At 45.9% G+C, this 13,748-nt stretch overlaps 1 protein-coding gene across 3 annotated transcripts in view; it reads right to left on the reverse strand.

Moving 5' to 3' along the window:
- Positions 1 to 13,748, reverse strand: part of ATP11C (ATPase phospholipid transporting 11C (ATP11C blood group)) — a 213,081-nt gene that overhangs the window by 82,859 nt on the left and 116,474 nt on the right. For all 3 annotated transcript variants that reach the window (XM_073543577.1, XM_073543576.1, XM_073543578.1), the window contains exons 14-15: positions 9,674 to 9,831; positions 1,436 to 1,507 (exon numbers count right to left, since the gene is read on the reverse strand). In XM_073543577.1, the coding sequence (XP_073399678.1) occupies positions 1,436 to 1,507; positions 9,674 to 9,831 (230 nt within the window). The remainder of the gene's footprint in view (positions 1 to 1,435; positions 1,508 to 9,673; positions 9,832 to 13,748) is intronic.

Below are 13,748 nucleotides of genomic sequence, written 5' to 3' on the forward strand. Positions count from 1 at the left end.
CAGCGATCTGATACTACGTCTACTCTGTTCAGAAAACCCCTTTAATTTACTGTGCAAGTTTTAAAGTTAGCTATGTTTTTGAAACTGGAGAAGTTGACAAAGAATGGAGAGGTGGTGAGCATACCCCACGGCCGCTCCAATCAGATAGGCACTGCAGGGCCCCGTTCTTTGGATCAGTGCTGGTCCCAGAAATGGAGCCACAGGGATACGTGATGACTGGAAATCTACATGCCAACCCTTAGAGCTCTCCAACATGCGTTGTGATTAAATTACTTGACATTTTAGGATATTTATTTCCTGTTAATAAATTAGGAAATACTGAGTGTATGGACGGGGCTTCCTGCGTTCTGCTGAGATGTGGATGCCGTTACATCCAGTACATGCAAAGCTCATTCAGATGAAGAACCTGGACCTCAGACTTGTATGTCGTGGCTACAGATGATATATGTCACTCACATAAATAATTATCCTGAAAATCGAAGGAGTAGAAATTGGAACGTCATAGAATTTATCATTATTTCCACATTGGAAAATCCCCCTTGTAAAGTTATATTTAAAGGTTTATTCTCATAGTTATAGATGTTGTCAGATGGCTCTTGTAAAAACAGGCACTTCTGCAATTTACTGCACTTAAAAATTTATAGGTATTCTTGAGATATTAACATTTTTCTTTTTACCTAGGAGACCGACCACTGCTGTTCTCTAGCCTGTATGCACAGCACTTAAGCTGACCGGGAATAAGTAGGTAACAGCGTGCTCCAGTAATGTTTACCAGCTGCAAAAGCGTGCTAACAAACTTAATACGAAAGAAGCTAGCAAGCACAGTGCTTATTCTGCTGTCTAGTAGAGGTGGTCTGTCTCCAAGGCAACAAGCTGTAAACAAAAAGTATTAATATTTCAAGAAAGACTAAAAATGTTAATAAGCAGTAAATGGCATAATTACTTGTATTTACAATTACTATCGAACAATATCCAGTGGTGAAAATGGGAATAACCATTAATCATATACCATCAGTACCATATATGCTGTTGGGGCTCTGACTAACATGATGACCCCTGTCCACCACTAGAAATGGCTGCAGCACTACGAAAGCAGAGTATACATACAGATAGTCAGCGACTGACCATATGGCCTGTGAAACAGCTGCTCCTGTAAGCTCTGCCTATGTGCTAAAGCGAGGAGAGACACTGTGAGGAATACTGCCTCTATGTCACTCTGTTTGCTCCTTGGGTTCCTCACTCATCTCATTACTATTTCTTCCTTTCACTCGCCATCCATTCGGCTCATTTCCCCTTCAAAATCTCCATCTCCGTCCATTTGTGTCCCACCTTACCATCAATCTGTCAGCTGTCACACTTGTCTCAATAGGTCTGCCTTATAATGATGACTGAGCACTACAGGAAACGTAAAGGAGCCAGTGGCCATCATACTTACACCTCCATCTCATTATTCTTATTTTTCACCCTCATGACATCATTTTCCGTTCCCATGTATGTGAATCCAAACCTGAAAGAAATGTAACGTAAACCAAATAATCAGGATCTCCATACGTCACACAGATTAGGCATGTAGAGTGAGGATCAGCCCTATCAATGCCTTAAAGAAGCGACCAAAGACAACGGACAGGGCAGCCCAGAGGAGGTGGAGGACGACATACAGGGCATCCCAGGAGGAGGACGACAGACAGGGCATCCCAGGAGGAGGACGACAGACAAGGCATCCCAGGAGGAGGACGACAGACAAGGCATCCCAGGAGGAGGACGACAGACAAGGCATCCCAGGAGGAGGACGACAGACAAGGCATCCCAGGAGGAGGACGACAGACAAGGCATCCCAGGAGGAGGACGACAGACAAGGCATCCCAGGAGGAGGACGACAGACAAGGCATCCCAGGAGGAGGACGACAGACAAGGCATCCCAGGAGGAGGACGACAGACAAGGCATCCCAGGAGGAGGACGACAGACAAGGCATCCAAGGAGGACGACGACAGACAAGGCATCCAAGGAGGACGACGACAGACAAGGCATCCAAGGAGGACGACGACAGACAAGGCATCCAAGGAGGACGACGACAGACAAGGCATCCAAGGAGGACGACGACAGACAAGGCATCCAAGGAGGACGACGACAGACAAGGCATCCAAGGAGGACGACGACAGACAAGGCATCCAAGGAGGACGACGACAGACAAGGCATCCAAGGAGGACGACGACAGACAAGGCATCCAAGGAGGACGACGACAGACAAGGCATCCAAGGAGGACGACGACAGACAAGGCATCCAAGGAGGACGACGACAGACAAGGCATCCAAGGAGGACGACGACAGACAAGGCATCCAAGGAGGACGACGACAGACAAGGCATCCAAGGAGGACGACGACAGACAAGGCATCCAAGGAGGACGACGACAGACAAGGCATCCAAGGAGGACGACGACAGACAAGGCATCCAAGGAGGACGACGACAGACAAGGCATCCAAGGAGGACGACGACAGACAAGGCATCCAAGGAGGACGACGACAGACAAGGCATCCAAGGAGGACGACGACAGACAAGGCATCCAAGGAGGACGACGACAGACAAGGCATCCAAGGAGGACGACGACAGACAAGGCATCCAAGGAGGACGACGACAGGCAAGGCATCCAAGGAGGACGACGACAGGCAAGGCATCCAAGGCGGACGACGACAGACAAGGCATCCAAGGAGGACGACGACAGACAAGGCATCCAAGGAGGACGACGACAGACAAGGCATCCAAGGAGGACGACGACAGACAAGGCATCCAAGGAGGACGACGACAGACAAGGCATCCAAGGAGGACGACGACAGACAAGGCATCCAAGGAGGACGACGACAGGCAAGGCATCCAAGGAGGACGACGACAGGCAAGGCATCCAAGGCGGACGACGACAGACAAGGCATCCAAGGAGGACGACGACAGACAAGGCATCCAAGGAGGACGACGACAGACAAGGCATCCAAGGAGGACGACGACAGACAAGGCATCCAAGGAGGACGACGACAGACAAGGCATCCAAGGAGGACGACGTCAGACAAGGCATCCAAGGAGGACGACGACAGACAAGGCATCCAAGGAGGACGACGACAGACAAGGCATCCAAGCAGGACGACGACAGACAAGGCATCCAAGGAGGACGACGACAGACAAGGCATCCAAGGAGGACGACGACGACAGACAAGGCATCCAAGGAGGACGACGACGACAGACAAGGCATCCAAGGAGGACGACGACGACAGACAAGGCATCCAAGGAGGACGACGACGACAGACAAGGCATCCAAGGAGGACGACGACGACAGACAAGGCATCCAAGGAGGACGACGACGACAGACAAGGCATCCAAGGAGGACGACGACGACAGACAAGGCATCCAAGGAGGACGACGACAGACAAGGCATCCAAGGAGGACGACGACAGACAAGGCATCCAAGGAGGACGACGACAGACAAGGCATCCAAGGAGGACGACGACAGACAAGGCATCCAAGGAGGACGACGACAGACAAGGCATCCAAGGAGGACGACGACAGACAAGCCCAGGAGGAGGACAACGGACAGGGCAGCCAAGAAGGAGGAGGACGATGGACAGGGCAGCCAAGGAGGAGGAAGACAGACAGGGCAGCCAAGAGGAAGAGGAGGATGACAAAGGACAGTGCATCCCAGGAGGAGGACAACAATGTTAAGGGCAGCCCACAGGAGGAGGAAGGCGGACAGGAAATCCCAAAGGAGGAGCATGACGACAGAAAGGGAAGCCGAAAGGAAGGAGGACGATGGACAAGGGAGTCTGGAGGAGGACAGGGTAACCTGGGAGAGGAGGACATGGGAGGCTTGTGAGAACAGAAAAGCCTGACAGCAGCCCTCTACAGAACACAGGAGAGCTTGGCTGACAGCTAGCTAATGTATCTGTGGTTAATGTAGTATAAGATCAATACACAATGAAACAAATGAAGCTGTATGTGATAAAGAATGAGATCCTGGAGGGTATCCTATATACAGTATATTATACTATAATACAGTTGGGGGGGGGGGGTATTTAGTCAGCCACCAATTGTGCAAGTTCTCCCACTTTAAAAGATGAGAGAGGCCTGTAATTGACATCATAGGTAGACCACAACTATGAGAGACAAAGTGAGAAAACAAATCCAGAAAATCACCTTGTCTGATTTGGCAAGATTTATTATTATTTACATGGCCCAATTCATTCTTTCATGTACATGGATTAGTCGTCCTGGTCCCTTTGAAGAGAAACAGCCCCAAAGCATGATACTGCCACCCCCCATGCTTCACAGTAAGTATGGTGTTCTTTGGATGCAACTCAGCATTCTGTCTCCTCCAAACACGATGAGTTTTGTTTCTACCCAACAGTTCTACTGTGGTTTCATCAGACCATATGATATTCTCCCAATACTCTTCTGGATAATCCAAATGTTCTCTAGAAAACTTCAGACGGGCCCGGACATGTACTGGCTTAAGCAGGGGAACACGTCTGGCGCTGCAGGATCTGAGTCCCTGGCAGCGTAATATGTTACTGATAGTAGCCTTTGTTACGGTGGTCCCAGCTCTATGCAGGTAATTCACTAGGTCCCCCTGTATGGTTCTGGCATTTTTGGTCACCGTTCTTGTGATCATTTTGACCTCAGGGGGTGAGATCTTGCATGGAGCCCCAGATTGAGGGATATTATCAGTGGTCTTGTTTGTCTTTCATTTTCTTATTATTGCTCCCACAATTGATTTCATCACACCAAGCTGCATGCTTTTTGAAGATTCAGTCTTCCCAGCCTGGTGCAGGCCTACATTTTTTTTTCTGGTGTCCTTCGACAGCTCTTTGGTCTTCCCCGTAGTGGAGTTTGGAATGTTAATGTTTGAGGTGATGGACAGGTGTCTTTTATACTGATAAGTTCAAACAGGTGCCATTACTACAGGTAATGAGTGGAGGACAGAGGAGCCTCTTAAAGAATTTACAGGTCTGTGAGAGCCAGAAATCTTGCATGTTTTTAGGTGACCAAATACTTATTTTCCGCCATAATTTGAAAAATAAATCTTGCCAAATCAGACAAGGTGATTTTCTGGATTTGTCATCTCATTTTGACTCTCATAGTTGTGGTCTACCTATGATGTCAATTAACCGCATCTTTCATATTTTTAAGTGGGAGAACTCTTCACAATTGGTGGCTGACAAAATACTTTTTTCCGCACTGTGTGTAGATAGATATACAAGTTCTTCATTGATTGATATAGTTATGAAGTAATACAGATAACATTACAGTTTTTGATTGTGACTTCTACAGCCTCATCAGTATTATAAGTGCATGAACATGTCATACACTGGGTCCTAAAAGTTTGTTCTCTGCACCATAGACAGGAGAATGTGCCCATCACAGCAGTTTCTGCCTTATCTGCAATATAATGGTGGTGCATTTCTTTTTTCCTCTCTAAAGCATGTTTTCTGGCGACAAAGTAAAATATAATATCCTACTGCTGTACAATGTGTCTTATAAAAAGGTGTTCACTATATTTTATGCTTTACCAGTAAGAAATGGTCTGTAGTTTTCTCTGAAGTGACCAGCAGGAGGAGCTACCACACTGCAGATTACCAATCCCCTCCCATGAACTATAGTAACCAGAGGTCTGACCAGGATTGTGAAAGCAGACAGCTGCTCCAGAAGCAGCATTGTGAGGACTGCTGACAGCGCTAATGACCCCACTAAACGGAAGCGAGTGCTCTTAACACCTCACGGAAGTGCTCATAAAGTGCTGCAAATGCATGTGACATAATTCCACTATACTTGGAGAATTTATAGAGGAGGCAATAAAGGCACCTGGAAATCCACACAAAAGACAACAGATCTGTACACATACAGCGCAGCTACTCTGAGGACCTCCTGCACGGAAACCACTATGGACCTCTACCACGTCCTCCATATACGTGTTATAGGACCTCCGCCACATCCTCCACATACTTCTCACAGGACCTCCACCACCTCTTCCATATACATCTTACAGGACCTCCACCACATCCTCCATATACAAGTTAAAAGACCTCTGCCACATCCTCCATATATGTCTTACAGGACCTCCGCCACATCCTCCAGGACCTCGGCCATGTCCTCCTTATACATCTTACAGGACCTCCGCCACATCCTCCAGGACCTCCACCACATCCTCCACATACATCTTACAGGACCACTGCCACATCCCCCATATATATCTTTCAGGACCTACATCCTCCAGGACCTCCGCCACGTCCACCATATACATCTTACAGTACCTCTGCCACATCCTCCACGTACATCTTACAGGACCTCCACCACATCCTCCACATACATCTCACAGGACCTCCACCACCTCTTCCATATACATCTTACAGGACCTCCTCCACATCCTCCATATGCAAGTTAAAAGACCTCTGCCACATCCTCCATATATGTCTTACAGGACCTCCACCACATCCTCCAGGACCTCCGCCACGTCCACCATATACATCTTACAGTACCTCTGCCACATCCTCCACATACATCTTTTACAGGACCTCCGCCACATCCTCCACATACATATACATATTACAGGACCTACATCCTCCAGGACCTCCGCCACGTCCACCATATACATCTTACAGTACCTCTGCCACATCCTCCACATACATCTTACAGGACATCTGCCACATCCCCCATATACATCTTACAGGACATCTGCCACATCCCCCATATACATATACATCTTACAGGACCTACATTCTCCAGGACCTCCGCCACGTCCACCATATACATCTTACAGTACCTCCGCCACATCCTCCAGGACCTCTGCCTTGTCCTCCTTATACATCTTACAGGACCTCCGCCACATCCTCCATATACATCTTACAGGACCTTCTCCACATCCATCTTACAGGACCACTGCCACATCACCCATATACATCTTACAGGACCTCCACCACATTCTCCACATACATATACATCTTACAGGACCTCTGCCACATCCTCCATATATATCTTACAGGACCCTCCGCCACATCCTCCAGGACCTCGGCCATGTCCTCCTTATACATCTTACAGGACCTCCGCCACATCCTCCAGGACCTCTGCCTTGTCCTCCTTATACATCTTACAGGACCTCAGCCACATCCTCCATATACATCTTACAGGACCTTCTCCACATCCATCTTACAGGACCACTGCCACATCACCCATATACATCTTACAGGACCTCCACCACATTCTCCACATACATATACATCTTACAGGACCTCTGCCACATGCTCCATATACATCTTACAGGACCTCTGCCAAATGCTCCATATACATCTTACAGGACCTCTGCCAAATGCTCCACATAGACCTTACAGGATCTCCGCCACATCCACCATATACATCTTACAGTACCTCCGCCACATTCTCCATATACAGCTCTGGCAAAAATTATGAGACCTCTGCAAAATATTCGTTTTGTCTTTTTTTTCTTTATAGGTATATTTTTGAGTAAAATGTAAATTGCTCTTTTATTCTGTAAACTACTGACATGTCTTTGAATTTCCAAGCACTAAATTTTGTATTTATTTTCAGAAAATGAGAAATGTTCAAAACAACAAAAAAATGCAGTGCTTGCAGACCTCAAATAATGCAAAGCAAACAAGTTCATAATCAATTAGAAACAATACTATTGCTTTAACTCAGGAAGAGTTCAGAAATCAATATTTTGTGGAATAACCATGATTTTTAATCACAGCTTTCATGCATCATGGCATGCTTTCCACCAGTCTTTCACACTACTTTTGGGTGACCTTTGTACCAAAATTTAAGCAGCTCTTTGTTTGATGGCTTGTGAATATCCATCTTCCTCTTGATTACATTCCAGAGGTTTTCAATGGGGTTCAGGTCTGGAGATTGGGCTGGCCATGACAGGGATTTGATGTGGTGGTCCTACATCCACACATTGATTGACCTAGCTGTGTGGCATGTTGCATTGTCCTGCTGGAAAAATCAGTCCTCAGAGTTGGGGAACATTGCCTGAGCAGAAGGAATCAACTGTTTTTTCCAGGATAACCTTGTATGCGGCTTGATTCATGAGAGACAGAGAGAGACAGAGACAGAGAGAGAGAATTTTTAGCGGCTCCCGGGACAGCATTTCAGAGTTAAAACTGCTCCCGGCTTTCACCTATCAGGCATGCGCAGTTAAATACAGCGGACCGTCACCCAAAAAAAAAAGTTGCAGTGTCCGTCTGGTCCGCCCGGGAGCCGCTAAAATTCTCACAGATCCGTCAAATAACGGCCCCAACGGACGACCATCAGTCAAAATCCGCCACTAATGCAAATCAATGGGGGAAAAAAACGGATCTGCCTCTTTTTTGGTGGATCCGTTTTTTTATAAAATTGGCGGATTTTGACTGATGACCAAAAACGGATGTGTGAAACAGGCCTTAGATAACGGTCATCCCGGTCAATGGAGAGTCATTTTCGCCCACTGCCAGTCTGTAGCTTTGTTGTCCCCAGTGTCTGCTGCTTGACCTTGTTGTAATGGACTGTAATGGACTGTCGTCTTAGAGATTTTAAGGATGGAGGCAAAATGATGCTCACTGCATCCCTCTGCTAGTAAAGCCAGAATGGAGCCCTTCTTTTCCTCACTCAAGACTTTTCTTTTCAACTCCTTCGGCATGGTTAAAAGTTATTTTTTCATTCCTATTACTTTTGGGATATTACTAGCACTTGTTTTGCCATCCAGCTTGTCCTATTGCAAGAGGCTTGTGAACACCACAGCAGGGTTTTTTATACTTTCCTTCATTATATAAGATTTGGTTCAGGTGATCACCTAATCAGAAGCACATTGAGTAGAATGAGGTGTACTCTGGCTGGAATTCAACTGACACTGGAATGGAATGGCTGTCAGACATGCAGAGAAGCTGATTTTTATAAAACCGGTCTCTTAATTTTTGCCAGAGCTGTATACAGGACCTCCGCCACATCCTCCAGGACCTCTGCCACATCCTCCATATACCTCTTACAGGACCTCCACCACATCCTCCATATACATTTCACATGACCTCCACAAACTACCAAATTTACGTCATACAGGACCGCCATCATGTCCTCCATATACATTACACAGAACCTCTGCCACTTCCTCCATACAGTACACATGATTGACCACTGCTGCATTTACATAGACTTTTTAGAGCCCTGATTCTTGAAATTGGTGGGAGTCCCAGGGGTCGGATCTCCAGCAATTGGCAAGTCATTCTCTGTTCCATCGATAGGGTATAACTTCTAAACTTAAAGGGATTATCCAGATTTGAGAGCAAAGTTTTCAATCACTTATGAATGATTACAGCGTACAGTGTGTGCACTGTCAGGTTTTCCTGGTACTGAAGGTACGAACCAGCGGCTACATGACTGCACATATGCGATTTGTCACATAGTGCTTGCAGACTTTTACTCTCAACCCTAGACAACCCCTAATAGGGGTATTAGGAGCATACTTACCAACAGTCAAGCCAACTGGCCCACAAAGTGGATGTGGCTGAGCTAACTTGCATTTTGGGGCGTTCTCGTGCACTGGGGGCAGGTTTCAGTGGTGCTTTAACTAGTCCTTTTTTATGTTGTAAATACTGGTAACAATAAGTGTAAAGAACAACTTATGGAGCTTATACTTGGACTTACTTTTTGGCTCCGTTCACGAGAGCGATTTCATCAGGAGAAGAGGAGATGTAAGAACACTGGTTGTCTGATGACACATCGGGACCGTCAGCCTGACACTCGTCTTTCATCTGCACTGTATGGCACAGACACAGCGCCCGGAGGAACAGATCTTCCCTGTCCTGGAGGGCATCAAAAACATCAGCGTGACACAGTGGCAAAACATATAAACTGTGTTCCAAATTATTATGCAAAAAGAGTTTAGGAGTGATAAGGTTAGAATTGTTTTGTTTGTAATTTAAACTCATTGATGGTGATGTGTGTCAGGGCTCTTTATATCACTGAAAGCAATTGCAGATACCTGTGCAAATTAGTTTGACAGGTGTGTCCAAATAAAGGCAAGACTACTTAAGAAGGCTGTTCCACATTATTAAGCAGCCTACATTTTTTGCCAAAATGGGAAAGAAAAAGGATGTGTCGGCTGCTGAGAAGCAACAAATTGTGGCGTATTTAGGTCAAGGCATGACTACAATCAACATTGCCAAGACACTTCATTGTGATCATCGCACAATCAAGAAGTATGTAGCTGATTCCCAGCACAGACGTGTGCGTGCCGATTAGGAAAAATTGAGGACTCTTTCCAACAGGCAATTGCGTCAGGTTAAAAGAGCAGCTGCAAAAATGCCTTGTCATAGCAGCAGACAAGTTTTTGAAGCTGCTGGTGCCTCCAACGTCCCCCGAACAACAAGATGCAGGGTCCTTCAGAGGTTTGCAGCTGTGCGTAAGCCATCCTGTCGACCACTTCTATCCACTGCACACAAGCAGAAACGGCTCCAGTGGGCCAAACGATACATGAAAGAGTATATGAATTCCAGGCTCTACCACACACTGAAGGTGCTCTAGGGGTAAAGAATCATAAGTAGACAATAAAGTAAACCCCAGCACTCAAATGAAGAGAAGAAGGGATGTATATGCAAAAGTGAATTTATTAATTGACACACTGCAAAGGGAACCTAACCAGAGCAACAGCACCAACGTTTCGGCATAGAGCCTTTCTCAAGGTTGTTGCATCACTGGTCAGAGCAAGGAAACATGGGTCTCAGCTGCAGTCGCTCCCCCTGCCACCCTCATTTGTCCTGGACCTCCACTGCAGGCGTCCATTCACTCTCCATAGTGACCCTATCACATCTCTCACCCATGCACACTCTGCAAATCGTATGGAACCTCACCTCTATTTGAAAATCCGGTAGTCCTTTGAGACCCATGCTCCTTGCTCTGACCAGTGATGCAACAACCTTGAGAAAGGCTCTATGCCGAAACGTTGGTGCTGTTGCTCTGGGTAGGTTCCCTTTGCAGTGTGTCAATTAATAAATTCACTTTTGCATATACATCCCTTCTTCTCTTCATTTGAGTGCTGGGGTTTACTTTATTGTCTACAAACGATACATGAAGACTGACTTCCAAACGGTTTTGTTCACCGATGAGTGCCGTGCAACGCTCGATGGTCCAGATGGATGGAGTGGAGGATGGCTGGTTGATGGACACCCCATGAAAACACGGCTAAGGCGCCAACAAGGAGGAGGTGGAGTAATGTTTTGGGCTGGAATCATGGGGAGAGAGATTGTCGGCCCCTTTAGGATCCCTGAAGGGTTAAAGATGAACGCCATAATCTATGTGGAGTTTCTAAAACAGCACTTCCTGCCATGGTTCAAGAGGAAGAACCGTGCTTTCCGCAGCAAGATCATTTTCATGCATGATAATGCACCGTCTCATGCTGCAAATAACACATCTGCATCTCTGGCTGCTATGGGCATAAAGGAGGACAAACTTATGGTGTGGCCACCATCTTCCCCTGACCTCAACCCCACTGAGAACCTCTGGAGCATCATCAAAAGGAGGGTCTATGATGGCGGGAGGCAGTTCACATCTAAGAAACAGCTCTGGGTCGGTATTCTGTCCACATGCAAAACAATTGAAGCACAAACTATCCAAAAACTGACAAATTCAATGGACGAGAGTTCAGAAGCTTCTTTCCAACAAGAGGTCCTATGTGCAAATGTAACATCCCCTAGAATAAAGTTTTGACTTGAAAACTGTTTGATTTCATTTTGTAATAAGCTGATAATGCTTATAATTTCACAATTGACCATTTTTTTGTTCAAAATAAAAAGGTTGAAAACTCTGCTGTGCATAATAATTTGGAACATGAATTTTGAGCGTTTCTTATTTTTAAAAATATACTGTTTTCATAGGCAGTTTGTTCAAAAACATTGCAATTATACTAGAATATTAGATGACTGGAAAATAACAATGACTGCAATTCATATACAGTGCCTTCAAGTAGTATTCAACCCCCTGCAGATTTAGCAGGTTTGATAAGATGCAAATAAGTTAGAGCCTTCAAACTTCACACAAGAGCAGGATTTATTAACAGATGCATAAATCTTACAAACCAAAAAGTTATGTTGCTCAGTTAAATTTTAATAAATTTTAAACATACAAGTGTGGGTCAATTATTATTCAACCCCTAGGTTTAATATTTTGTGGAATAACCCTTGTTTGCAATTACAGCTAATAATCGTCTTTTATAAGACCTGATCAGGCCGGCACAGGTCTCTGGAGTTATCTTGGCCCACTCCTCCATGCAGATCTTCTCCAAGTTATCTAGGTTCTTTGGGTGTCTCATGTGGACTTTAATCTTTAGCTCCTTCCACAAGTTTTCAATTGGGTTAAGGTCAGGAGACTGACTAGGCCACTCCAACACCTTGATTTTTTGCCTCTTGAACCAGGCCTTGGTTTTCTTGGCTGTGTGCTTCGGGTCGTTGTCTTGTTGAAAGATGAAATGATGACCCATCTTAAGATCCTTGATGGAGGAGCGGAGGTTCTTGGCCAAAATCTCCAGGTAGGCCGTGCTATCCATCTTCCCATGGATGCGGACCAGATGGCCAGGCCCCTTGGCTGAGAAACAGCCCCACAGCATGATGCTGCCACCACCATGCTTGACTGTAGGGATGGTATTCTTGGGGTCGTATGCAGTGCCATCCAGTCTCCAAACGTCACGTGTGTGGTTGGCACCAAAGATCTCGATCTTGGTCTCATCAGACCAGAGAACCTTGAACCAGTCTGTCTCAGAGTCCTCCAAGTGATCATGAGCAAACTGTAGACGAGCCTTGACATGACGCTTTGAAAGTAAAGGTACCTTACGGGCTCGTCTGGAACGGAGACCATTGCAGTGGAGTACGTTACTTATGGTATTGACTGAAACCAATGTCCCCACTGCCATGAGATCTTCCCGGAGCTCCTTCCTTGTTGTCCTTGGGTTAGCCTTGACTCTTCGGACAAGCCTGGCCTCGGCACGGGAGGAAACTTTCAAAGGCTGTCCAGGCCGTGGAAGGCTAACAGTAGTTCCATAAGCCTTCCACTTCCGGTTCATGCTCCCAACAGTGGAGACAGGTATGCCCAACTCCTTGGAAAGGGTTTTGTACCCCTTGCCAGCCTTGTGACCCTCCACGATCTTGTCTCTGATGGCCTTGGAATGCTCCTTTGTCTTTCCCATGTATGAGTGCTGTTCACAAGTTTGGGGAGGGTCTTAAATAGTCAGAAAAGGCTGAAAAAAGAGAGAATTAATCCAAACATGTGAAGCTCATTGTTCTTTGTGCCTGAAATACTTCTTAATACTTTAGGGGAACCAAACAGAATTCTGGTGGTTTGAGGGGTTGAATAATAAATGATCCTCTGAATAAACTTTTCACAATTTAAAAAAAAATTAAACAAAGAAATAACATTCTTTTTTGCTGCAGTGCATTTCACACTTCCAGGCTGATCTACAGTCCAAATGTCACAATGCCAAGTTAATTCCGAATGTGTAAACCTGCTAAATCTGCAGGGGGTTGAATACTACTTGTAGGCACTGTAGGTAATTTAGAGAAAATATGAGGAAATATTTTTTGCATAATAATTTGGAACACAGTGTATAGCGCTATGCCATGTCACCCAGGACTGGCAGATCCTGGAGATTATAGGAGGCTATTAAGCTCTGGTCACAATACAGAACGGGAAGTCAGGTCCTACAAATGCCCATTACCATTATGCCATCATA

This window comes from Dendrobates tinctorius, unplaced genomic scaffold (genome assembly GCF_039654945.1).
Source record: "Dendrobates tinctorius isolate UK_male_01 unplaced genomic scaffold, ASM3965494v1 ptg000133l, whole genome shotgun sequence".
In the NCBI taxonomy this organism is placed as follows: domain Eukaryota; kingdom Metazoa; phylum Chordata; class Amphibia; order Anura; family Dendrobatidae; genus Dendrobates; species Dendrobates tinctorius.